Raw genomic sequence first — 25,100 nt, forward strand, 5'->3', positions numbered from 1 at the left:
TGGGATGAGGATCTGGACACCAGGGGCCATCGTGGGGGCAGTACATGGAGGCTGACCTGCCAGGACTTGGGGACCAGGGAGCAAGGGTGCCTGGGAAGGGACTTGGGAGAAGGAGTGGAGTGCTAGTCTACTCCACACTGAGAGGAGCACCACAACTGTCCCCATGCTGAGGCCAGGGCGGGGTGCGGGGGCCTCTGAAGCGAGGTGCAAGGGGCACGGGTCAGCCTGGCACGCAGGCAACTGTCACCACGCCCCAGGCCCAGTCTTTCCCAGAGGCCGGGCTCAGCCTGGACCATCACACAGGGCCAGCTGCTTTGGGCCAGTTTTTTAGCCACAGCGCCCCCTGGTGGCTCTGCTGAGCAGGAGAGGGCAGGGGAGCCTGGGGGGTGGGGGACAGTGGGGAGACCAGGGGTCCATTACCAGCGGAGTGGGTGCTGACGAAGAGCCAGTAGGAGGACAAGATAGGGTGACATCTGTACTGCTGGGGGCATGGAGGGAGTGGGGGGCTCCCCTATCCCACCCCAGGTGAGACAAGTTAACGCTGCCTTGGGCCTGGGGTTTCATGGGAGGGACCGACTTGGTGGGGCACTGCCCTCCCCACTATCTCCAGGCCAAGTTCTCAGGCAGGGCACCTTCACCTTCACTGGTGTACACCTGCGCTCTCACACTCCTTCAGGGATGCCCCAGCCCTCCAGTGGATGGGATCATCCTGGGCCCTCAGTCAGTGCTTGGGGGCAATTCAGCTGGCCCCCTGCACAACGCCCACAGCCAGAGGTCCTGGGCCTGTGGCCCCTTCCGGGGTCTATGGGAACCCTGAAGGCGGCTCCACCAAGCCCCATCCAACACAGGTGCTCAGGGGCTGCTGCCTCTCTCTTCTCACACTGCCGGAGCGGGGAACCCAAGAGTGGGCCGAGTATGGACAGCAGGGAGCAGGGGCTGAGGGAGTGGGTCAGGCTAGTGCATGTGCTCCCCCTCCGGGACCCAGCTCAACCCCCAGGTGCCTTGAGGGAGGTGAACACCAGGCAGCCAGCACTCGAAATTCAGAATGTTTCATTTAAAACCAGCTCCTTGTCACGGCTCTCTGAGACATCAGCGTCTGCTGGCGTTGGACCATGTCTCCGTCACTGTGCAGGCAGGGAGTCACCAGCTGTGGGCTCTGGGTGCTGCCCCTGCTCAGCCCTGTGGCGGCTGGGCACCCTCCCTGCCCCGGAGGAGACCAGCAGGTGACCAGCAGAGGGACCCAGGGCTGGCGTGCAGTCAGGCTGCCACCCCGGCTCACATCACCGCCTCCATGTGCAGGATCCTCAGGGCCTCCGAGATCTGGACGCTGGTGTCCATCTGCCCGTACATGCCCACCAGAAAGGCCCGGTGCAGCAAGACGGCTGCGTGCTCTATGGGAGAGACAGGACGGCACCCGTCCAGGCCCCAGTGAGCAGGGAGCAGGCGGCTCTCGGAAGTGGGGCATCTGGGCCTCCCTGAGAGTCGGGCATCGGGGAGCAAAGGCGTCCAGGGGCAGTAGGCGCTCTGGGCAGGACAGGCCGGGGCTCACCTTGGCAAAGGAGGGTGTATTCGGGCAGGTTCCTGAGGGCCGTCTGCACCACCTCGAAGTCCCGACTGCCCAGGCAGCACATAAATGTGGGCAAGAAGTCCGCTGCAAAGCTGAGAAGGCACGCACTCAGGCAGGCCCCTTTCCCAGGCCCACGCCCTCAGGTGGCAGGGCCAGGCTAGAGCTGGCGCTCTGGGGTGGTAGGGACCTTGGGCTCACCTGGGGTTGTTCTGGATGGAGCGCAGGGCCAGGCCAAAGGCCAGACTTCGGCAGGGCTCCTCAGCAGAGCTCATCAGGCGCTGCAGGTTGGTCTGCAGGGGAAGGGGTGATACTGGGGCTCCTGTTGGGAGCTCAGCCCCCTGGCCCCCAGACCTCATGACAGGACTGTGCAGAGTTGTAGGGGACCCCACTCCCCATGCCCCCACCCCCTCAGAACCCCAAGTGGGACGCACTGGCAGTCTGCAGATTCCAGCCCAGAGCAGGGGTAGGTTTCCTGGGAGCACCTGGCACAGGGCCAGGCTCAGACTTGCGCCCCATCCCCCCTGCATGGCGCACCTCCTACAGAAGACTGATGGGCTCCCATGGCCCCAGCTCACTCACCGAGAAAAAGCCCAGGATCTCAGGTCTCCGCCGAGACATCTCATCTATGTCACTCAGAACTTCCAACAGATCTGGGATGGGCAGAGGGGCACTTGAGGGCCATGCCACAGCTGCTGGACTCAGGGCTAGACCCGTGTCCCCAGGCAGCCTCAGGGCCACAGCCTGGTGTCCCAGGTGTGGCAGAGTGAGGGCACACAGGGACCCCTTGCCAGTCCCTGCACACGTTCCAACAGAAGGACCCCACGTGCTCCAGGGGTGGTGTGGCCCATCAGAATGCTGGTAAGCCCAGGAGTCCCCCAGCACCTCAAGAGGAAAAGCAGCAGGAGTCATGCTGGCTTCCCAGTGCCACCAGGTCAGCAAGCCAAACTGCAGGTGCTGGCTGACTGGGAAGCTCTCAGAGGTGCAGACTCGCCCAGACCCTCGTCTAGCAGGTCTGAGGAGGCCAGGAGTATGCCCTGGAACCACCCTGTTCAGCTGCCTGTCCCTGGCCACCTGGAGCCACTCCTGCCAGGTGGCACCCGGCTCCTCATCTTCTTCGCAGAGGGATGCCGACCCCCCAGATGCACACCCTTCTAGAGGGTTGCCAGCACCACCATGTGCCCAACGGCCCAAGTCCATGCAGCTGCCCTGCTCTCTGTTCTCGTGCACAGTGGCCCTCCCCTACCAGCCCATAGTCAGGCCTCCCATGTGTAGGTGCCCCTCGGCCCCAGGGGTCCCCAATCTTCCACTGTCTACAGCCTGCTCCCCAGTGAGCCCACCAGCAGAGTAGCCCCTTCCAGGAGCCTCTGTCTTCCCTAAGGCCCTCTCTGCTCCTCCCATGACCGGGCAGGGATGCTGCTGTCTTCTGGAGGGCCAGGCCCCTCATCAGACCGAGGATGTCACAGGGTTACAATGGGAGCCCACCGCCCGCCATGGGACTGACTGGCCTGCTGGAGTCAGGCTCCCAAACTCACCCTCAACAGTCTGGCCCCGGGAAAGCCTCTTCATGTAGGGGGCCATTTCTGCTGCCGTCAGGGGGGTGAACAGGGAGACGCTGACCAGAGGCAGGGAGCCAGCTGAGCTCTCATCTGGAAGCCGGAATTGGTGCCGTCAGGCTGGGGACAGGGATGGCCCACCATGGGAGCACCTATCTGCCCAGGGCCCAAGGGAAGGTCTGCCCTGGTAGCACTCGACACCTAGGCTCCAGAACCGGCCTGTGAGAAAGGGCCATCCCTGCCAAGCAGCCCCCGGAATCCCACATGACCCCAGGGCTGAGCACAATGCCCGGCATGCATGGGCACTCCCACAAACATGTGGGAACAGTGAGCGCTAGAACCTGCCTGGGAGACAGCACTTTCACTCTCTCACCCCAAGTGTGACCTCACACACACATAGCAGTGCCCTGCCCGGCTGCAGTTCGGACACACCACAGGGACACCAGGATGGTCCTGAGGGCTGCCAGGCCTGAAGCCCCTTCTTGGTAGAACCCCCTTGGGCCACACTCACCCTCACCCTCCTCGTCTAGGCCCCGGTCGGCTCTGCCATCCCTACTGGGAAGGCTCAGCCCTGCAAGGAGAGACTTGAGCATCACCAGGTCGCTGCTGTCGAATGACAGGTCACTGGGGAGAACAGATTCTCCATGAGGAAGGTGCCACAGGTGAGAGGCAGACAGGGAGCCAGGTGGACGTGGGAGGAGGCCAGAAGCCCCAGGGAGCAGGTTCGTAATGGCGCGGCACTGATGCAGCCCCTCGACCAGAGCCCCTGCCACCTCTGGCTCCAGCACTGCAGACGCCCCGCCCCCTCCCACCCCCACCCCCCTCACCTTGGTAACCCCTGACGTGCCTCTCTACAGCCTGCAGGCTGGACCCTCCCCAGAGCGAGCCTGTGGAGGCCAAACATAGACACAGACACACACTCACTGCAGCGCATCCGCATGTTTCTGCAGGAAGGAGACGGCCGCCGGGGCATTGCAGGTCACATACTTGTGGGTGAAGTGCACGAACTTGTGGATGAAGGGCGCCAGGTGGCGGGAAGACTTCCTGTAACTCTGCAAAGCACAAGCCGTGCATTCACAGCCAGAGCGCTGCCGCCCTGCCCACCCCACTTGCCTGGGAGGTCTCAGGACGGACCCGCAGATACCAGCAATGCCACCGCCGTGTGCTGGCTGCGGGGCACTATCTTAAGGGTCCCCAAAATGGCCTTGCCATTTGTGAGCCGCCAGGGCAGCCAGGCAGATGCCTAACTGGAACAAGCAGAGCATAACAGGAGATGGGTGACAGACCCCACAAAGGCACCGTGGCCGCAGAGAAGGCAGCACTCAGCCCCAGCTGTGGCTCGCAGCAGCCCCCTAAAGAACACGGGCTTTCCCCAGGCACACAACAGGCAGGGAGCTGGGCCTCAGGTGGGCGGCAGAAGCCACTGGAGAGGTGGCCTGGCCAGGCTTGTGACACAGGTGCCCTGGGAACTCTGAGGAGCCCATGTTAGCCTCAGGCAGAGGGCAACAAACCTGGCAGCCCAGGTCTGAAAGGTCAGGCTGGGCCAGGGCCGAGGGAGCAGAAGGGGGCCAAGGGTGGTGGGGGCTACAGGAGGGCACAGTGGGCAGAGGAGTGACAGGGGCACTCGGGCCCAGGAGGGGCCCCACCGCCCAGGGTGGGCTGTCTGAAAGGCAGAGGCCCACGCACCAACAGCAGGCGGACGAAGGAGCGCAGACAGTCCCACAGCGCCCCCTGGTGCTCGTTCTGGAACACCTGAGGCTGCAGCAGCTCCAGGACCCCCAGCACATGCAGGAAGAAGGTCAGGTGGTTCTGCTGGCGGAACTCCTGGAAGTTGAGGTGGGTGCGGCCGTGAAGGAGCGCGGCGATCATGGGCAGGTGCCTGCGGATAACCAAGAGTGCTCGGGGGTCCCCCAAAAATCCAACACTCCTGCCCGACCCCACAGGAAACCCACTCTCTGGAGCACAAGAGGCAGAGCGGCCCACCCTGGCTTGCCCACACAGCCTGGGGCTCACGGACATGCCCAGCTCCAACAAGCTGCAGGGCACAGCCTGAGGGGCCGGGTACTGGGCATCCTGCCCACCCCACCTGGCTCCATGTCTGTGAGGTGGTGTTTCTCCTGACCCACCTCCAGGGAGAGCCCTGGGCCTGGCTCCGGCTCAGTCAGGAAGAACCCAACAGCCATACCTGTGCCGCATGGGCTGTCCCTGTCCTATGTTCTGCACAGCAGCTTTTAGACGCAGAACCTGCTCTTCAAGGAGCACCCGAGCACAGCCAGGACGTGAAGAGCCACCAGAGTGCCTGCTGGAGTGCAGCAGGGCACCGGTACCTGAGTAGCAGGATGGGGTGGGCCACAGCCAACTTCCGGCAGGCCATGTTAGCATCGGCCACTCTGTTCTCTGATGACCGGGAGTCACTGGTGTCCGCAAGGAGGGTGATGAAGCGGTGGATGAGGCCATCCAGCTGAGGAGATGGGGGCGGTGAGGACTGGGGGCCACCTGTAGCCCTGGCGCCTCATCTGTCTGCCCTACCCAGGGCCCAAGTCCACCTTGGAAGGGCCTGGGATGCGGCTCACTGGGGGTGGAGAGCCCCAGGTTCCCCAAGGACCTGGAATGGCCGCACAGTGACCAGAGAAAGCTGTCCCTCTCATCCCCCCCAAATCCTGTGCTTTTTGGGTGCCTGTCAAATAGGCCAAAGCCAAAGCCTCCAGAAAGCCTCACACATGGTATTCAAAGTTCACCCCTGCACAAAATAAATGCTCTCACTCGATGCCAAGGTACTGTGTTGATGGACATGTGAAACTGACATGGTGTATGAAGCATGACCTCAACTGTACAAAACAATATGTATAAAAAAACAGAAGGAAACGTCATAAAAAACCAACTTCCCTGCATTGTACTAAAAATGTCACAAGTCCTACTCGAAGCTAAACCACGGAGGTGGGTGCGGAAGGCCTGTCAGACTTGCACACAACCTCCGTATCCTCCCCAAAGCAGCGCCAGCAGATGACACACAGATCTGCATGAGCGTGAGGCTGTGCAGTCTGACGGTGCCAGTGCCCGCCGGCAGGGGTACAGGAAGCAAGCTGGTGTGACACCCTGCAGCACTGCTGGGTCTTGGGACCACGCTGAGCCAAAGATGGCCAGTGAGAAGCATGTGTGGCGACTCCCCAGAGAGAACACTCCAGGAAGCCCAAACTCTGGGGCAGGGGCCAGGGAGTACAGGGAGAGGGTGCCAGGGGAACAGGGACGCTCTGGACAGTCAGCACACGCAGCCGCCACCACTCCCCATGCCAGCTCCAGGCAGCAGGCTGTGTGTCTTATAAAGGAGAAAATGGGGTGCGGGAGGAAAGCTCCTCTGCTCTGCTCCACAGCCTGAGGGTCTGCTTTAAGGAGAGAAGACTGCCTCCAGGCCCTCCAGGAGGCGCCAGAGGCGAGAGGGGTGAGGGGGGCTCTGCCCTCAGGTGCCCCTGAAAACGGGCTGCCCAGATGCACCAGCACCACTCATATGTCCTCCTTTGTTCTTAAATCTGAGGAACTGTGTCTCTCGGCTACCTGGTTTGGGTTTCTGCGCCCGCCCCAGGAGAGAACAGGGGTCGGAAGCGGTCCCGACCACCCCCTCATCAGGCCGCCCACCCTCTGCTCACCTTGCAGGTGCTGCTCCCAGTGGCACCTCCACTGTGCAGCAGGGCCTCAGGCAGGGGCACCCGCAGCTCCGGCCACTGCAGGTAGAGCTGCACCAGCAGGTCCCGGCAGCGCCTGCCCAGCACACTGCAAGACATGGGGGGTGGGGCTGCTGGGGAGGTGGGGCTGCTGGGGGGGCAGGGGGTGGGGGAAACAGGCAAGGGGCGGGCGCCCTCACCTGTCGCCCCACTGCTGGAGGCAGCTCATCAGGTGCACGGTCACCTTCCTAACGCTCTCGTCATGTCCACGGCAGCAGCTGAGCAGCAAGGGCAGCCGGGCCTGGAGGAGGCTGCAGGCAGCAGCGTCCCCGTCCTGGCTCCTGGCCTCTGCCTCTGCCAGGATCAGCTCCACCAGGCCGATGAGCTCTGCCGCTTGGACCCGCAGCACCAGCTCCTCCCTCCGCTTCTGCAACCAGCCCCACCAGTCAGCACCAAGACAGACGGGACAGGCTTGCACACGCCTCACCCCACCCTGCAGGGCGGTGTGCCCCAAGACCTGCCTGAGGGGTGCGCTGGTCCCTTCCCTGCCAGATCCGTGGAACGTGGATACAGGCCCAGAGGAAGTCCAGAGAGGCTGAAGGGTCAAACCTGCAAAGACATGGGAGCTTTGTCTCAGTTTCCAGGCAAAAGATAAATATTAGATGCAGGAGAAAACAAAAGGTAGGACAGGCCCTGGTGATGGAAAGTTTAGGCTGCAAGCACCACTTTCTCATACACTCTCTAGGTATGTGCCCAGGTCAGCTGTTCAAGGATATGGGCCACCCTGCCCCATCTGACCTCTCCGTACCTCACATCAGCAAAACGAATGTCGGTCCTGCCCACCCTCTAGGCCTGCTGGCCCCACAGCACACAGTATGGACAGCAACCATGGAGACTATCCGAGGAGTGCACATTTCACCTGCTGACCATCTGGTGGTCACCCAGAGCAGCGATGCTTGGACCAGGTGGACTCTGTACCCCCAGGGTGTTACCACCTGCTGCAGGGCTCAAGGGTAGTAGTGTGCGGTGGGCTGGATCAGATAACTAGAGGGCCCCTTGATGTGGCCACCATACCACCTGGCCTGCCAGAGAGCGATGTGGATCAGGGTGTTCACCTCTGCTCCCGGTTCTTGCCCAGCAGGATGCGGATACACTGGTGCAATGTGGACCAGCTGGACTGATGAGTCAGGAGGGCCAGCAGGTAGGGTCGGAAGGATGGCACCTGGGGGCCCGGATGACCTTTGCCCTGCGGAGGAAGGGCATGAGATATGGTCCCTGCTGGGCAGACTCGCTGCCTGGCCTCGAGCAGTTAGAAAGGAGAGGAAGAGGGCTGTTTCTAAAACAACCTGGAGCTCCTGCCTCAGAGCAAGTCTGGCAGCCCTGAACCACATGGGGCCCTGCTGGGGCATGCTACATATACAGCATGTGCTGACCCAAACCAGTACCTCAGAGACAGCAAGTACACACAAATGAAGATGAGAAACACCCAAATCCCCATCTCCTGCTCCCAGGACCCCCAGTCTTATCCAAAGGTCACAGACTGGGAGTACATCGGGGGACTTGGGGACAAAGGAGGGTGATCAGAGCTCTCTGATATGCCCAGATCCTCCCCACAGGCTTCTCGGGGGACCCATCCCCAGCGAGGTACTGAGCTCCACTTTCTGCTTGGCTCACCACAGGACCTCCCATCCTTGCAGGAGGCTCAGGGCCACAAAGCATTGGTCCCCCTCCTACCCGCCTGCCTTAGCAAGTAGATCTGGCCACTGCAATAACTGGTCACAGGGGACAGGGCACCCATCCTGGCCAGTGAGAGGCCCGGGCTTCTGCTGGAACCAGTGGAAAGAGTCCACATGGAGGCTGTCCTGGGAGCCCCGTACCCAGCATGCCCAAGCTAGTACAGGCCATCAGCCCTCAGAGCAGAGCACAGCCCACCTCGTTCCGGGAGAACAGCAGCCTCTGCTGCAGGTCAGGGCAACTGCTGATCACCTCAGGGTCCAGCATCTCCAGCCAGTCGACCAGGAGCCCTGAGCAGGGTCCCAGCTGGACAGCCTCTGAACTGAAGGGAAAGTGGGGAGAGGGCTCAGAAACAACCAGTCAGGGCCACCCACAGATCGGCCATCACCCTGCCAGCTCACCTGCTGCCATCAGCTTCTGGCTCCCCTGGGACTGGAGGCTCCTTGTCTTGCAGCAGCAGGGAGCTCACCACTGCCACAGGCCTCAAGGTCGGTGACATGGGGGCGGGGGCCAAGAGCGCAGCCAGCAGTTCCTCCAGGTGAGGCGACCCCACCTCAATCAGACCCCGGAGGACTGTAGGGAAAATGGAAAGCATGTACTGTGTCACTCCAGCTCAGGGGATAGATAGGCAGGGCCCAGGGTGTCCACAGGCCAGTGAGGCCCTGCATGCCTAGGCTGGGGTGGCCCATGGTGAGCAGTGGCTCTGGGCTCTTGACCCAGGAAAAAGGTTCAAGAGAGATTATGGGTCTGAGTCCATCACTGGGGGTGGGGGCGGGGGGGTTCCCCACATGCACAAAATCCCAACAGCAGAGCCCACGACAGGGCTACTTTGCTGGACATGGGGCCTTCCTGGCAGACTGCCACTCCTCTCCACAGCCCTCATTTTGGGGGCATCCAGGAGGGAACCTCTGCACCAGGCAGCCAAACTGGGGAGCCTCACAATTCCTAGCCCTGAGGTACCTTTGCCAACGAGCTCAGGCTCCACACCACACTTCTCTCCTGACTTGAGGGTGGTGACTACAGCCCGGACAGTGGAACTGACCACCTCCAAGTCCCCTCGGAATGCCAGGGCCTCAGCCAGACGCAGGAGCCCACTCCGTGCTGCAAGGAAGCACATATGTGACCCAGGGTACAGGCCTCTGCCCCTGTGACCTGCTCTGTCCAGGAAGCCCCTAGGTCTCACATGTACTTCCTGCTAGGGATCCTACTTTGCTCCCCAAAGCCCTAGCTTTCCAACCCCTCAGCCACATCCACATTGATGTCCATCTGGGGCCTACAGAGCACCAGGGCTAACACCCCTGCACTAAGGAAGCCATCGGCCCCTCTCCCCTGGCCCCAGGGGAGTGGCCGCAAGCCTGAGGCCCCACCCCCCAGAACCTGCCAGCATTCACCGTCACTGATCCTGCGGCGTGCTGAGTATTGGGCAGCAAACAGCTTGAGCTGGGCCTGCAGGGGCCCCCCTTCCCCAGCGGAGCCGTCTAGCCACTGCAGTGTCTGCATGAGCACTTTGAGGAAGAGCGATGAGAAGCCGGTATCTTGGGGCACACAGCGCTGTGGGGACAACCCGCAGCTCAGAACTGGCACAAGAGCCAGGGCAAGGCCAGGACAGAGTCTCTGGCCATCATGCTGCGCCAGGGCCTCAGACAGACCCTTTCAAACTCCAGAGCTGGTGAGATATCCTATTGTTCGAGACTCACCTTCTCACAGCTCAGGAAGAAAAATGAGACGCCCCACCATACACATGCACGTGTACAAACACTAATACGTTCACGTGTACGTGCACGCGGAATAACACACAGTACCAGACTACGAAATCCAGGGCACAGGCACAGACTGGGAACTACTCCCACTACCTCCTTCTCCTTACTGGAAACATTCCATAAGCAGAGGTAGGTGTTCCGTACCCAGCTATGTAGAAGCCTATGTCCTCTGTCCATTGAGAAACCAAGGACCAAGGCCCACAGAGGGACACAGCTAGGACACTCAGCTGGGCAGAGCCTGGGATGTAAGGTGCTGGAACTAACGCAGTGGCCCTCCTGCGTGGCTCCCCACAGCCCAGAACTTTGCTGCAGACACACTCACCTGGTACTGGCAGAGCTGGCGCATCAGAGGACAGGCAAGGAAGTGGCACCGGTGCATGGACATCACCAGGGCTCCGCTATGCGGGGAGTTGAGCAGGGTAGCGATGGCCTGCAGGAGTCGCACTGTGACACCTGACACCTCGGGGCTCCCCTGACGGACTTGTGCCAGCTCCTGGCCCAAGGCCTGCTGCAGCGCAAGAGCAGCAGGGCGGGCACTAGAGCTCTGCCACCGCGGGCCTGGGCTCAGCGGGAAGATCTGGTGCAGAAAAAGGAGCAGCATCAGGAAGGCAGGCTCAGCGGAGGTGCGACTGCTGTGCCCTGCACCTGTGCCACAACTGTTAATGCCCTGTTGGCCAGACTGTGCCCAGGTGCTGCCAGCAGCAGTCCCTACTGGATGCTCTAAGGAAGCACCCAGGGTGGGCGCCCAGGACTCCTGACGGGGGCCTGCATGGGGGTCCCTGCTTAGGCTGAAACTGCAGGCTAGCCCACCGCCCTGCAAACACTGGTCGCCCCAGTTACAGAACAGAGCACCAAACCCAGAGGGTGTGAGTGGGCCGTAGCATCCCAAGCACGGGCCTGGGAGTCCAGGGAAATCCAGTCAAGACAGAGTGTGCGTGCAAGCGTGTGAGCAAGAAAAGACACAAGCACTCAACAGTGAACGTCGCCGTGTGAGTAGATGAGCACCCACACAGGGACTCCAGGCTGCACATGTGTGTCCACAAGAGGTGCGGGGGCAGGGAGCAGGGCGGCAGTGGCTAGGGAGAGAATGCTAGGGAGTTTCTGTGCAACTCTCTTAAGTGCACAGAAACGACAGCTACGCAACTCTGGACAGGCTGAAAGTCAGGGACCCTCCGCTTTAGAAGGCACACTGTATGGGGTATAAATGAAGCACGTATCATCAGAGTAGGTCGGCCCTCAGGACTCCACATGCGGCCGAGGGCTCATGCCAACTGAGCCAGTCCTGCAGAGACCTGCCGCCTCCAGGCACCACCCTCAAAGCAGAACACACCTGACAACCCAAGTGGGGTGGGAGGCATGGTAACCAGCCACTTTCCCCAGTGAGGGCGCTGAGGCAGGAGGGAGGGAAGGGGCTGGTCCAGGGTCGCCCAGCTCTGACTAGGACAACAGGCTCCAGCGTGTCCCCCATGGATGTGGAGTTGTAGGATGAAGCCCCTCCCTCCCTGAGCCTGGGGGCACCCCACCTCTGGAGAGACTGTCCCAGGCAGCAGCGGCGGTACCTGCAGGAGCATGCCGGCCAGGTCATCCTCAGGGGCGAGCACTCGCACCTGGGTCACAGCCCGGGTCCGTCCCTGGCCCGAAGGCTGCTCCGGACTGCTCTTGGATTTTGGCGCCTCTGTGCTGTCTGCAGAGAAAGAGGAAGAGGCTTCAGGTGGTGACCCTTCATGGTTGGCTTAGAGCAGGAGCTTGGAACCCCCCAAGCACCCTAGCCACACTCAGGCCTGCTGAGGGCCACAAGAAGCAGGGCCTTTACATTGGGAAGTCGGACCCCGGCAGCTGACAAGTGTGTGCCCTGGGTCTGGGGAGGCCCTATGTTGCCGTGGGCTGAGCTGGGAGGCAGGGGGACAGGCTGGTACCTCGTCGTGGTGGTAGGGAGGCTGTGAGTAGGGAATGGAAGGTCTGGCCTCCGGATGCTCCTCTCTCGTGCTGAACTTCAACCAGGTGAGCCATGTAATCTGTGGGCCAGCAGCCAGCAGTTAAAACACCTGAATCCAGGAGAGCGAGTGTCCCCCCATTCCATAGAAATCTGCTCTGGGAATACCATCCCTGCTCCCCAAACACCCCAGCACATGGTTTCACAACCTGAGCTACAGGATCTTTCAGCAAAGGACCTGGTAGCCTTGAGTGCACCCCTGCAGCTCCTCCATCCACAAACCCCAGAGCACTTACAGACACCTGGGATGCCCGGGGTGTGCTGGGACACAGCAGCCCGGCTTCTCCTGAGTGCTCCAGGCTTGACTTCCTGCCAAGAGTGCCTGCCCTAAGTGCCCTCTGCCCCCAGACCATCCCTGTCACTCATGCAGGGCCCCAGGTGCTCGGTTAAAGAATGCAGCAGACATGTGGATCCCTGACTCTTACTCTTGTCCATGATGTTCTGCTCCAGGGTCTGGGGGTCATGAGCCACTGCCTGGTCCAAGTACTGGAGGAGTTTGCTCATGCTGGACACGGGGATGCCGAAGGACTGCACGAAGAGCAGCAGCTGCTGGGGCTCCAGGTCCTGTAGGGCTGAGGGTGACACTTGCTTGGTGACCCCTTGCTCGGTGTCCCTGGGCCCCAGGGAAGACTCCCTGCCCCAGAAGGCTCACAGCTCACTGCTCGGCTAATAAGCTGGCTCCCCCACTCCGCCCCCTGAAGCCATGTGCAAGCCCTGTGGCTCCTTCCTTCTTGCCCCTGAGATCCCCTAGAAATGTCACTGGTTCCCTGTGACTTAAAAGGAGCACAGGCTCCTTAGAGTGTGCCCTCCCCTTGCTTCCCAGACTAGGCCCACTGTGTACCAAACTGCTTCCCAAGCTGTCTTCCCCTGGCCAGGTGCTACTCACCTGCACTGGCCGCTGTGGGAAGTGTTCCTCCACAAACAGGCCACCCCCCTCCCACTCCATCCTCCAGAACCAGTGCAGAGGACCCAGCCCTTTTGTCTCCCCTCAAAACTCCCAGGCCACTTTCTCTCTGGCCTTTGGCACTGCTCACTCCCATGGGGCCCCTTGGCCTCCCTGCCAGACAATGAGGGGCTGGTGCTCGGGGCCAGGGTAGCATGGTGCTCACTACAAAGCCCAGCACAGTCACGCCTCCCGAGACCCCCATGAGCACCTGCTGCATAACGAACGCCCCAGCGCCTACATGGCTACCAAGCTATCCCCTCCCACATGTGATGGTGGGAATGCCCAGGCTCATACAAGAGGTGTGAGGCCAGCCCACCCCCGTACCAGCGTCTACCAGGCGAGGGACCTCTGAGCGGATCATGCGCAGCTTCAGCCAATCGGGCAGCAACAGGGCCTCCTCGGACGTGTCCACCAGGAAGGCTGTGGGCAGAGGCTGCTTCTCCGGGAACCAGATATCTAGCAGAGCCTGGAACTCGCCATCACCAGCTTCAGGGAGACAAGGTGGTAAGCAGCAGGATAGCTCAACAAGGCCGTCCTAACCTCTGAGGTTAGGGAGCTCCCCGCCTCCCCCGCCCCCGAGGGGGTGAAGGCTGAGGCTGGAAGAGCCGCATTTCCTTGCCGTGTAAGGGGGAATGGAGGCTTCACAGGACCAGGAGAGGTGGCCTGCCTTTGCTGCCAGGGGCTCTGTGTGGCTTGTGTATCTAACCCCACAATCTCTGCACCCTCATTCCAGCTGAGGGCATGCAGGTCCTAAAGCCGGCCAGTCCACCTTGAGGGATTTTTTGTGAGTCTAGCATTCCCCGCCAGCACTTTCCCACCCCACTGCTCAGTTGAGCCAGCTCCCTTCTGCTCCCCACTCCCCAAGGCTGACATCAGGCCAGCCTCCACTCATTGCACAGGGCTCATGAACTCCTGTCCTGAGGGGCCACCTTCCAAGCAGAGCCCACACGGCACCAATCCCAGTAAGAGGCCCTGTCCCTGCCCTGCCTTCCCCTCCCAGACACAAGCACATGGCAGACCAGGTCACGGCAGCTGGCCAGGAAGGGGTGGAGGGAAGGCTGCCAGGCTGAAGAGAGCTCAGCCACCCAGAGGGATATGCATAGTCCACAGCCAGCGAGGGGAGGGCCTGTGCAGAGGAGCTGGAGCTCACAGCTCTGGGGCTCGGTGACAGCTCAACAGGTAGCCTGTGTCTATACTTCCACTTCCAGAAACCAAGAGTTTCACCAATGGGCTAGGAGCACCTGGAGACGCAGACATGGCAAAGTGGCCTCCCAATGACACAACACCACGGGCTGGGGTGGCGAAGAGGCACCAGAGATCACAGACTTGTTAATCCGCGGAGCTTTGCAGCCCCTGAGAGTTCTCCTGCCACACAGAGGATCCAGGGTGCTTTCCGCCAAACTCTCTAAGACAGGTAGACAAAAGATCCCATCTCCTCCTTACGGGGACCTGCCCAAAGCCGCAAGCAAGTACAGGCATTCTACCTGCTGTGCACCCCTACCTGGCGGGGCTGGAGCTCACAGCATGAAGAAGCCTGTTGGCACAGACCCAGGAGCTGCCCCTGGCACACCGGCAGGTCACTCACCTCGGGGTGGCCCCAGTGTCAGGAGGATGACCATGGCGTGGACCACCAGTATGTGCATGGTGGCCGTCTCCCCACTGGTCCAGCGGAGGAAGACCTGGTCCTGGGACTCTGACTGCAGGAGGAAGAGGAGGGTGGCTGGGCTGTGGCAGGATGCTGGGGGCTCCACCCGGGGAGCATTCGCCCACCAGCCTTACCCAGCTGTACACCTCCTCCCCTTCCTTGCTCTTGCGCATGCGCCTCACATAGCGGGAGAAGATGGAGAGCAAGGCAACGAGCACGGCGTCCGACTCAGCACTGCAGGAGCGCTTCGAGAAGAGGTGAGACATGATGGTGGACCGCTCCACGACCAGCCGGGCCACATCCTGGGGGCAGCAAGCAGGGCCATCAGAGGGCCTCCCCCACCAGCCTCATCATCTTGTCTCCACAAAGCTGACAGCCAGCAGTGGCCCACCTCAAGGCCGCATCATGGGAGCTTGTGCAGCCATGGCCAGGGTCACCGAGACCCAGCGGCATGTGGTAGGTGCACCGACAGGAACGGCTGTCATAACCCACACTGCTAGCAGATGGGAGCATGTGCCGGCAAGGAGGGAACGCTGACCCCAGCCTGTGACCAACAGGAGCACACGCTTCTCAAGACCCATAGACAAAAGCCAACAACCAGACACAGTCGTGCCTGGCACACAGGCCAGGAGCTGTCCCATGCTGTCCATCGGAGCCAACTCGGGCCAGGGCATCAAGGCCTGGGCTGCTGTTCCCACCTGGCCCCTCAGTGAGAGGCACACACTTGGAAAAGACCCCCATGTCCAGGGACCCACATCCATTCAGCCCATAGAGCCCCGGACCCACAGGACCCACATGAGGTCAGAGCCAGAGTCGGCAGACAGGACAGCTAGGTCACAAGAGAGCCGACCAGAACAACGGGGAAAGAGGAAACAGGCCACCCCCCTCACTGTGTAAGACCCGCCAGAACACACCCGGCTTGGCCAGGCACCCCATCCTACCCTCCCTGAGCCAGTGTGCCCATGGGTGCCCCAACCCCTGTCACAGCCCAGCCAGGTACCACCGTCCTGGGGGCAAAGAACGTGACAGAGCCGGCCAGGCCTTGCTAACCACAGCAGCTACACTGGCCTCAAGCACACCCAGACCCTGGCTCCCCGGATACTTGCTCTGGGCAGAAGCCACGAGGAAGCGAGCTCGGCACTTGCAGAGGGTTGCACTGCTGGCCCTGCTCAGCTCCTGCTCAGCCTGGGGCTGCCCCCTCCGCAGCAGGGCTGAATGGCTCTGCTGTACCCCGCCCCCCGACCTCTGTCCCGGTGCAGGTCACCATCCCCATGCCCTCACCAGTGCCAAGTCACTGTGCTGGCCCTGCTCCTCCACGGGTGTATGCTGGGACAGGTAGACCAAGTAGGCGCTGATGGTCTGCGGGTCGGTCTCCATGTGAATGGCCTGGGGACAAAGGGCCGCTTGAGCTCCATCTATAGGCCCACGTCCCCTGCCCCCATGCCGTCAGCAGCACCCTGCACCCCTACCTGCTGCAGTGCCAGGGCAGTGGTGGGCCTGACGCTGTCAAACAGAGGCAGCCGGGGCAGGTCGCGCAGCAGCCACTGGTAGCCCCGTAGCGCCTCGGGGTCCCCAGGGTCCTCCTCCATCGGGGGCTCCTTCTCCTCCCCATCCCGCGGACTGCCCTCCGAGAGCACAAGGGATAGGCCCTGTGGGCAGATAGGCATGTTCTCTCAAAGCCTCAGGAAGATGGGGGCTGCCTGGCCAACAAGCATGCTGCGTCCTGCCACAGATGCTTGAACTGACACAACCAGGAAGCCGCTTGAGACAGCTCCCTTAGAAAGTCGCCCAGCATCTCATAAGACAGGGCAAGACGGCTTACAAGGTCACTGAGTCCCTCTCGGGGCCTTCCCACAGCACCTGGGGAGGGACAATGGGCAGGCGAGAAGGGGTCTGGCTTTCCCAGACATCACCCCAGCCACCACTTCAGCACCCAGTAGAATAAAAGCTTGAAAAAGGTACAAGACAGAAACTCGGGCCGGGAGGCAGAGGTGTGGGGGGCGCGAAGGGGCCTCACCTTCATGGCCAGCACCCTGGAGGCCACCTGGGAGGAGCCGAGGCGCCGCAGAAAGTAGTCCAGCACTTCACATGTGGTCTGCTCATCAGCCTTGGGGCCTAGCAGCAGGTCCTGCAGGCGGCCCAGCAGCTGCCGCTGCTTCTGCTGCCTCTGCAGGGCCGAAGGGGACCTCTGGGTGGGCCTAGGGGCCGTGGGAGGGACGCAGCACCCCAGGGGGAGGAGGGCAGGTACTGCAGGGGAGACATACTACCCTGCGGGGGGGAGCCCAGAGAGGTGGGAGGGCACCAACCTGCCTCTTCTTGGCTTTCTGCTCTTTGCTCTCACCCTCCTCCTCCTCCTCCCCAGAGGTGGCATCGTCCGCCGCGTCGTGCAGCAGGAACTCACACAGGCACTGCACAGGCAGCACGTCCAGCGAACCCTCGCTGGACTGCACCAGGTCGGCCAGCCAGGGCATGGACTGCGAGGAGGCCTGGGCCAGGTGATGCAGACACTCAGCCCCTCCCAGCATGAATCTGCCAAGTCCCCTGCCGCAACCCACCTGCCTGCCACCCCAAGCTCCCGCAGCAACAGGTCATGGCCACACCTGCATGCTGGCAGTCGCCTACAGCCAAGGAGCCAAGGAGCGGCCCTGTGTCCCAGAGTGCCCTCTTCTGGTTACATATGGTCTCAATGCGAGAGACTGATGATGTCTCTGCGGGGTCCCCCCTGCCCTACCTCCCCACCTCCTGCTGATGCCTCTGCCAGCCCACCCCCCACCCCAACACACCCACCAGAGCTGCGGGGAACTCGCCTGCCTCTGGATGATGTTGAGGAGAAAGTCTGGGTTTCGGCTCCGGCACAGCAGGTGCCCGAGACGCAGGGACTGGTTTAGACTTTTCACTTGGTCCAGAATGTGGGGGGGAGGCCTCCGAGGCGGTCCTCTGAAGGTCCCAGATGACATGAGTGTATTAGGAAGCTGTGTGTGCACAGTGTCCCCAAGCAACAGCAGCAGGTGAGGGCAGGAGGACCGCCTGTGTCCCACCTGAGTTGGCCCCCTCACGAAGGGCTGGCAATCCCTCTGCTTCCCAGCTGCTAAGTGCACTCAGCTCATGCAGAGGGTCCTGGGGCTGCTCCTCCAGCCTTGCCCCACCAGCCCCACCACTGCCAGTTCCGGCCCGGCCCCCGGAGGGTGAGCACAAACGTACTGAGGGTCCAAGCTGGTGAGCTGCGACAGGAGAAGGCTGCTGCTCTCAGTGATGGTCTGCTTGGTGGAAGCCGCTGCCAGATGGCCCTCAAACGCCAGGATCTCCTGCTTTTCCCGCTGGGAGGTCTGCAGCTCCCGATTAATCATCTCCGTCCGGGTCTCCTCATCGGTCAGGGTGCATGGAGGGTACGAGTAGTTGCTGGGGAGCAAGCAGGAGGAACATGCTTTTGTGCCTGAGGCTTGCTGCTGCCACAAAGCGCACAGGGTCAAGGAGGGTTGCCACGAAGGCCCTGCACACAGCCTCAGCCACCAAGCACATCGGAGAGGCTGACCATCAGTGGGGACCATCAGCAACGCTGCCAGATCTGGGATTTAGGAGGGAGGCCCTGTGCTAGGCAAGCCGCTCTCCCTCCATGGGATGGCGGGCGCACCAGCCACATCCAGAATTGGGCCCAGTGGGGGTCAGGATCCTGGACACCCGCTCATCTGGTACTCCCGGGGCCAGAATCCCCTTCCAAAGGGCAGGCATCCCAGCCCACAGGGATCCATAGGCCAGCTGCTCCCAGAGGCACATGCGGCTTCGAGCGACACAAGAAGCCGGCTCCACGTGTTCTGAGATCAAACCCACTGCCTGCGATGGCCCCTCATGTCAGACCTGTCTTTAGGGCCCCAAAGTCTGCCCACCGCATCAGCCTCAGGACAGCCCTTTAGAGATACAATAGGAACAGCTGCGGCTCCAACTTTGGGTCACACACACCTGGTCCCCATCGACCCCTAGCCTCACCCACATGTGTGTGTTCACACACGTCCTGTTCCCACCCACCACAGCCTCACAGGCCCCTGGTTCCCACATGCCAAATCCACACATGCAAGAGTGTGCATGTGCCACGGCCTCAGGCCCTGCTCCATCTCAACCACAGCCTTCTTCTGCGTGGTCACCTTCACTATGCCTCTCAGAAGCATGCTGGCAGATGGAGCCAGATCTCACTCCACTGACTGGCAGGCAGCACAACACAAGCACACCAGCCACCTGGCACCAGTGCCACTGAATCAACTCTTTAGAAACAGATGACTGGCTTACAGTGGGGCACAGTCACCCAGCCCTGGCAGTGGGCATCACGGCTGTGCCTAAGCCCCACACTCACCATGTACCACAGAGGTCCCCTGTGCTGATCCTAGGCAGTGTTCACATTTACACCTGGTCCACCCAGAGTCTTGTCTCCGTGCACCTCCATCTAGCCACACCCCCTTGCTCCTCATGTGCCACCGGCCATCCACTGACCTGCACCCACTCTGGTCCTGGAGCACCTCGGCCACCAAGACCCTCATCTCAATCCCACCACATCCTCAACCAGAGGAGGAGAGGGTATGAATGCTCAGCAGACCCAGACTGGACTGGACTGGGTCTTCTCTTTCGAGTTGAGAAAAGGAATCCCAAGCAGCTGCACAGCAGAGGAGATAGTTCGGAACGAGTTGGGAGCTCTGGGTCTGCTCTGCTTCCAGCATCCCCCAGACTAGGGCCTGCTCTCTGCACCCTGCCCCCAGCAGTGCGCACGCTGACTTACTTGGTCATCACCATTTCCATGAGCATCTTCAGCGTGGGGTACTCCTCCCAGGCGGCCAAGCCTAGGGGAGAAGGAGATGGCAAGTGGCAGCCAGAACACAGCACTCCTGCCCTGCCTGGGGTCTCAGCCCACTACCCAGTCCCTCATCAGACTCCATTCCGGGTCCCAACAAGCAAGATGCCCCGACAGGAGGTAAGAGCAGCACCCGGCTCAGACAACCGTGAGCTGGCCAGAGGAAGCTCACCAATGTTCTCTGGGTTGAATGCTGCGACCACTAGCAGGAGGGGCCACGCCTTCCAGTAGAGGGTGGAGATGGCCAGGTTCGGAGGCTGGTACCTGAAACGCAAGGATAGTTTTGTGTGGCTTGGCCTCGGCCATGCGAAGCAGTGACGCGATTCAGTCCTGAGCAGGGTGGAATGGCTCAGAGACCAGCTGGTGACTGACCAGAGAGGGGGTCATTTCAAAGATTGAAATGCAGACACCTGCAACTCCCGAATCTGGTCGTCGGACAACACCGGTGTGCCCAGGGAGGGGGCTGTGGGCACTGCTCTGCTGCCCAGGTCCCCATTCCAGCTGAGCCCCTAGGCCAAGTTCTTTAGGTCACTAAGCCCTGGTGTCCAGTCTACAAAGTGGGAATGAGGGCAGTCATGATGGAAAACCTCAGTAAGTGCTCATTATGGGTCTATTTCTTCTTCTGAGAGAGCCAGAAACAATCCTCTATCCACCTGTGCAAATCCTAACACCAGCACTCTGATTTAAATGTCACATTTATGACACACTTAGGATTAGTGTGTAGTTCCTACAGGTAACAGAAAGTTCTAGATGCTAGATGCTAGAACAGAAAACCACTGTGAGAGAAGAAAGATTTGAGAAGCCAAGTTGGAGGGATGAGCAAATGGGCTGCCACATGTGAGAGACCAGGTCGGGAAGCAGAACACACGCTAGGAACCCAGAAAGGAAACAAAGAAGTGAATCCTGGGCACAATAAATAGCACCGGAGAGACAGAGACACTTCTGTACAAATGTACGAGAAGCAGCACAAGACTGACCCGCTACAAGCTATGGATCTAAACAAACAGAGATGTCCCATGTTTGCAGACCAGAGATTTAATATCATAAACGCGGCCACACTCCCCAAACTCGTCTGTAAGTTCACAGCAAAACCCATCAAAATCCCATGGGGCTTTTCTCTGAAAATTGACCGGAAAATCCACCTGTAAACAAGGGCCCAAAAAAGCCCATACAGTCTTGAGGAACAAAGTCAGAGGACTCCTACTTCCCAACTTCAGAACTCTGCACGAACCACGGGCTTGAAGAGTGCTACTGCCATGGGACAGACACACAGACCCAACGGACAGAACCGAGAGCCCCAGAGGAAAACCCATACATCATCGTCACCCGACTGCCAACCAGGGAAAGGGGACAGGCTTTTCAACATGGTGCCAAGTACAAGACCACCAGCCATTCACATGAAAGGGGACCTAAAACACTTAAGTTCTTCGGAGAACACACAAGAGAGCTCTGGGAGCCCGGGGAGGACACTGCACCCACACGGCATCAGAGAGGCACACAGGGCCACATCATTGGCACCTCCCTGTGCAGAGCAGAGCAGAGCTGAGCAGAGCATGCCCCCACACAAACCACGCATGGTCAACACACAGCACTGGGCCAACAGCATGTCCACCCAAAGCAAGATGGACCTGGACCCTGCCTCTCTCCCTGCACAGAACTAACTTAGGGGGATCAAAGACCTAAATCTGGGAGCTGTAACCGTGAAACAGAGAAATAAATCTTCATGATCCTGGGCTAGGAAATAGCTCCTTAGAAAGGACACAAGAGGGGGTGCCTGAAGCGCTCAGTCGGTGAAGCATCTGCCCTGGACTCTGGTAGTGATCTCAGGGTCCTGGAATCCCACCTCATGTCAGGTTCCTTGCTCAGCAAGGAGTCTGCTTCCCCCTCTCCCTCTGCCTCTCCACCTGCTTATGCTCTTTGGCTGTGTCTAATAAATAGTCTTAAAATAAAAAAAAGAAAAAAAGAAAATGACGTAAAACAAGAACCCCAAAAAACTAGATGAGCTAGACTTTCCCAGAATTAAAGTGCTTGTCTCTCAAAAGCTCAAAGGACACTATCAAGCATTTGGAAATACAACCCGCAAGATAGGAAATAATTACCTGCAAATCATAGACCCGTTCAGGGTCTAGACTCAGAATATATAAAAAACTCCCCAAATCCAACAACAAAAATCCAAACAAACCAATTTAAAAACAGGCAAAGAACCCAGACATCTCTCCAGATAAGATGGACACGTGGCCAAAAGGCACCATCGGTGCTCAGAGAAGCGCCCATGGAAGCCACAGCGTGACACCTCTGCATATCCACTATGATGGTGAGCGGTGAACAAGGAGAGATGGGCACGGGTGTGGCAGGACTGGATCCCCTGGGCACTGCCATGGAGAAGCCAGCAGCAACCCTGTGACCATGTAACCATGTGACCCAGCGAGTCCCCCAGGAGAACCAGAAACACAGAACCAGAAACACAGGTCTGCAGTGATGCAGGTAGCAACGTTCTCAGCAGAGTTCACAGGGTGCCAGGAGCTTAAACAAAGTGTGGAGTCCACATGGAACAATGCTACATGGCCAGGAGAAGGGAAGAAGTGCAAGTGTCATACCACAGCTGAACTCTGACAATGTGCTGCTCAGCAAGGGAGGCCAGCCACAGGCCACGTGTCATGTGCCCCTATCACTGTGAAGTGTCCAACAGGATGAGAGCAGGTTAGGGGCTGCTGAGGGTGTGTGTGGGGGCAGGAGGGGGTAGTGTTGGCTCCTGGGTGCAGGTTTCTTTAGGGGGAGAGACGTGCTCTAAAACAGGACTATGGCAGTGGTGGCCCCACTCTGTGCATGTAACCAGTGCATCAGTGACTTTCAGTGGGTGAAGTGTATATGGATGACACAAAGTGGACAAAACTCAGCACAGACCCTGGGCTGTCTACCAAGGAAAGCACGCATGTCAGTAAACAAGAAAAGAAGAACTGGCGAAGTATGGACACCAAAGGGAGAGAGCAGGGGCGCGAGTTTCTGAAATGCAGCTGCAGGCAGGACAGCAGCTGAGGCCATGCACCATGTGGAGGGGTCAGGGGAGCAGCACATAGGCGCCTCAGGTGGGCAAGCAGCACCTTACCCGGGGGGCAACTGGATGTTCTCGGGGTGGTGGTAGGTGCACAAGTTCAGGACCGCGTCAATCAGCTGAATCCTCTCCACCTTCAGCACTTCCACATCTGAAACCCGAGAGCCACAGGTAGGTTCCAGAATGCAGTTCACATGCTCCAGGGGAGCCCCGAAGCACAGGGCTTGGGCCGTGGGAGGCCAGCAGGCAGATGGGGCCTTGGCCTCCAGACGCCGAGGGGCAGGTGGGGGCCTGGCATGGGCGCCACATTGAGGGCTCAGCTGCTGGCCCAGAGGCAGCCAGAGGTGCGTCAGGCTCGCAAGCAGGAGTGCTGTCCTTAGGACGGCCATGGTGGCCCTTCAGAGGGGCAGACACAGCACCTGCCGTAGTTCATCACGCAGAGAATATGCGCAAGTCCCAGAGTGAGCTCCAGAAACAGGCCCTGAATCACTGCTGGACACACAAGTCTGCTGCCCCACCCCCAATTTCAGAGACCAGTGAGCATGGGGCTATGAGATGGAGCAGATACCTGGCTGGATGCTTGGAGGCAGGCCCACCTGAGCAGCCTGAGAGCATGCATGTGGGTGCCCGGAGGGCTTCTGCAGGGGTGAGGGCAGCAGAGCCCAGCCGTGGGAGGCCGAGGGGCCAAGCAGGAGGTACCCAGACAAAGTCTGGAGGGTCCCTCACCATCTGCCTGCACAGCCGCAGCTCGTTTTACCAGATGGTCAGCAAGCTCCATGGCGTCTGCGGGGCCAAGCGGGAGCTCGCGGGACAGCCCGATAACCAGGATTCGCATCAGTGTGTCCTCCAGGATGGGAACCTCTGAGCAGAGGCGGAGGAAGAAGCTGCGGGAAGAGCAGGTGGAGGCTGGGCTCCACAGGTACCAACCCCAAGCCCAGAGGGTGCCCCACATGCAGGAGAAGCCCCGGCTCCGAGTCTCGACTCCACAGGGAGGATGACGGCCACTCCCTCTCATGCTCACTCACCCAAGGCCTCTGTGGATAAGACCCGGCCCTGCCAGGGAAGAATGGGAGAAAGGGCCTGACACCTAGGGGCACAGACACACCAGCCACCACCCACAACCTGCCAAACTGCAATGCAAGGAGGGGCAGAGAGTACAGGAGGGTAGCAGGTAAGCAAGCTGGACTGGGAAGCAGGGACCCAAGGTGAAGACAGCCGGGAGCCACTCCAGAATGCACGGGAGGCACAGAGGAATGGAGTTTGTGGGTCCCATGGACACAGGTGGCTGAAAGCCTGGGAGTGGACAGCACTGCAGACACAGCAGGTACAGCACACCAGGATGGTGGTGGGACAGGGATGGTGACCAGGAAGAACAGATTGGGGGTGGGGAGCTTGAAGGAGGCTGTTGTCTATGGTGCTCACAGGAACGGATCCCCCACCCCCCTGCGCACACGGCAGGCATGCTCACTTGCGGTCGCTCTCGGGTGGCCAGTTGTCCCACTTGTAGTAGGTCTCTGGCTGCTCCGTGAAGAGGACTTTGTGCAGGCTGTGCGGGACAGAGAGGCTGTCGGGATGCAGGCACCCAGGGGCCCCTCCCCACCCCATTAGCTCCCAGAAATACACATATCCCCGCAGGTGAGGAAGCTGCACGCTCCAGGCAGGGGCTCCCCTGGTGTCTTCCAGAGCATCCTGCAGTCCCCCAGTAAGGCTGTCAGAAAGAACCCCACCCCTGCCCTCACAAAAGCAGGCTGTGCCTGAGGTCTGACCCCACAGATGAGCCTGTATCACTGGCACGAGGGACATCTCTGGCTACAAAGCTGGTGCCAGTGGATGGCCACATCTGGCGTGGCAGGCTCCTGTGGGCTGAGTCCAGAGAAGTGACTGCTGCAGAAGCAGAGTGAACCAGGCCCATACCAGTGCACATAGTCCTTGGGAGCGAGCTTGCTGATGGAGGGGACGACGGTGTGCAGCCACCACACGGCATCTCGCTGGATCGCCGCAATCTGGTTCTGGAAGGAGCGCAGCACCTCGAGGTCTGAAAAGGACATGTAGGGTTATAGCACATCTGCGCAGCAGCCTCCTGGAGTCGGGTGCAGGGACAGGAGCCAAGACATCAGGGGGCACTCAGCATCCATCTCATCTCTGTATCTCCTATGGGTTATGGGAGGGACACAGAGATGGACACACCAACGCAGCAGCAGAAGGAACACTCAGAGTGTGGCGTAAGCCTCCTGTGGCTTGAGAAAATCTGAGATAAACAAAATTCTTAAATTCCAAATGATTTCATTCTTCAAATTTTTCATGACTTCAATTAAGGTGATCCCTTCAAAAGGACTCGATACCAGACTCCCAGC

At 60.2% G+C, this 25,100-nt stretch overlaps 1 protein-coding gene across 1 annotated transcript in view; it reads right to left on the reverse strand.

Annotated features, from left to right (window-relative positions):
• Positions 1 to 1,033: 1,033 nt before the first annotated feature.
• The window catches only part of INTS1 (integrator complex subunit 1), a 30,034-nt gene continuing 5,967 nt past the window's right edge, over positions 1,034 to 25,100 (reverse strand). The window contains exons 12-47 of the mRNA XM_055340874.1: positions 24,661 to 24,781; positions 24,215 to 24,292; positions 23,473 to 23,630; positions 22,801 to 22,897; positions 19,867 to 19,958; positions 19,623 to 19,683; positions 18,059 to 18,256; positions 17,665 to 17,794; positions 17,164 to 17,343; positions 16,875 to 17,024; positions 16,327 to 16,506; positions 16,139 to 16,243; positions 14,992 to 15,159; positions 14,798 to 14,909; positions 13,537 to 13,698; positions 12,692 to 12,838; positions 12,190 to 12,288; positions 11,833 to 11,957; positions 10,596 to 10,850; positions 9,905 to 10,064; positions 9,474 to 9,614; positions 8,915 to 9,086; positions 8,712 to 8,835; positions 7,895 to 8,025; positions 7,301 to 7,388; positions 6,980 to 7,206; positions 6,765 to 6,888; positions 5,448 to 5,581; positions 4,807 to 4,999; positions 4,045 to 4,172; positions 3,632 to 3,744; positions 3,100 to 3,213; positions 2,147 to 2,217; positions 1,766 to 1,857; positions 1,550 to 1,659; positions 1,034 to 1,391 (exon numbers count right to left, since the gene is read on the reverse strand). Coding sequence (XP_055196849.1) covers positions 1,276 to 1,391; positions 1,550 to 1,659; positions 1,766 to 1,857; positions 2,147 to 2,217; positions 3,100 to 3,213; positions 3,632 to 3,744; positions 4,045 to 4,172; positions 4,807 to 4,999; positions 5,448 to 5,581; positions 6,765 to 6,888; positions 6,980 to 7,206; positions 7,301 to 7,388; positions 7,895 to 8,025; positions 8,712 to 8,835; positions 8,915 to 9,086; positions 9,474 to 9,614; positions 9,905 to 10,064; positions 10,596 to 10,850; positions 11,833 to 11,957; positions 12,190 to 12,288; positions 12,692 to 12,838; positions 13,537 to 13,698; positions 14,798 to 14,909; positions 14,992 to 15,159; positions 16,139 to 16,243; positions 16,327 to 16,506; positions 16,875 to 17,024; positions 17,164 to 17,343; positions 17,665 to 17,794; positions 18,059 to 18,256; positions 19,623 to 19,683; positions 19,867 to 19,958; positions 22,801 to 22,897; positions 23,473 to 23,630; positions 24,215 to 24,292; positions 24,661 to 24,781 — 4,856 coding nt within the window. The 3' untranslated portion in view covers positions 1,034 to 1,275. The remainder of the gene's footprint in view (positions 1,392 to 1,549; positions 1,660 to 1,765; positions 1,858 to 2,146; positions 2,218 to 3,099; positions 3,214 to 3,631; positions 3,745 to 4,044; positions 4,173 to 4,806; positions 5,000 to 5,447; positions 5,582 to 6,764; positions 6,889 to 6,979; positions 7,207 to 7,300; positions 7,389 to 7,894; positions 8,026 to 8,711; positions 8,836 to 8,914; positions 9,087 to 9,473; positions 9,615 to 9,904; positions 10,065 to 10,595; positions 10,851 to 11,832; positions 11,958 to 12,189; positions 12,289 to 12,691; positions 12,839 to 13,536; positions 13,699 to 14,797; positions 14,910 to 14,991; positions 15,160 to 16,138; positions 16,244 to 16,326; positions 16,507 to 16,874; positions 17,025 to 17,163; positions 17,344 to 17,664; positions 17,795 to 18,058; positions 18,257 to 19,622; positions 19,684 to 19,866; positions 19,959 to 22,800; positions 22,898 to 23,472; positions 23,631 to 24,214; positions 24,293 to 24,660; positions 24,782 to 25,100) is intronic.

This window comes from Nyctereutes procyonoides, unplaced genomic scaffold (assembly GCF_905146905.1).
Source record: "Nyctereutes procyonoides isolate TBG_1078 unplaced genomic scaffold, NYPRO_anot_genome, whole genome shotgun sequence".
Classification (NCBI taxonomy): Eukaryota; Metazoa; Chordata; class Mammalia; order Carnivora; family Canidae; genus Nyctereutes; species Nyctereutes procyonoides.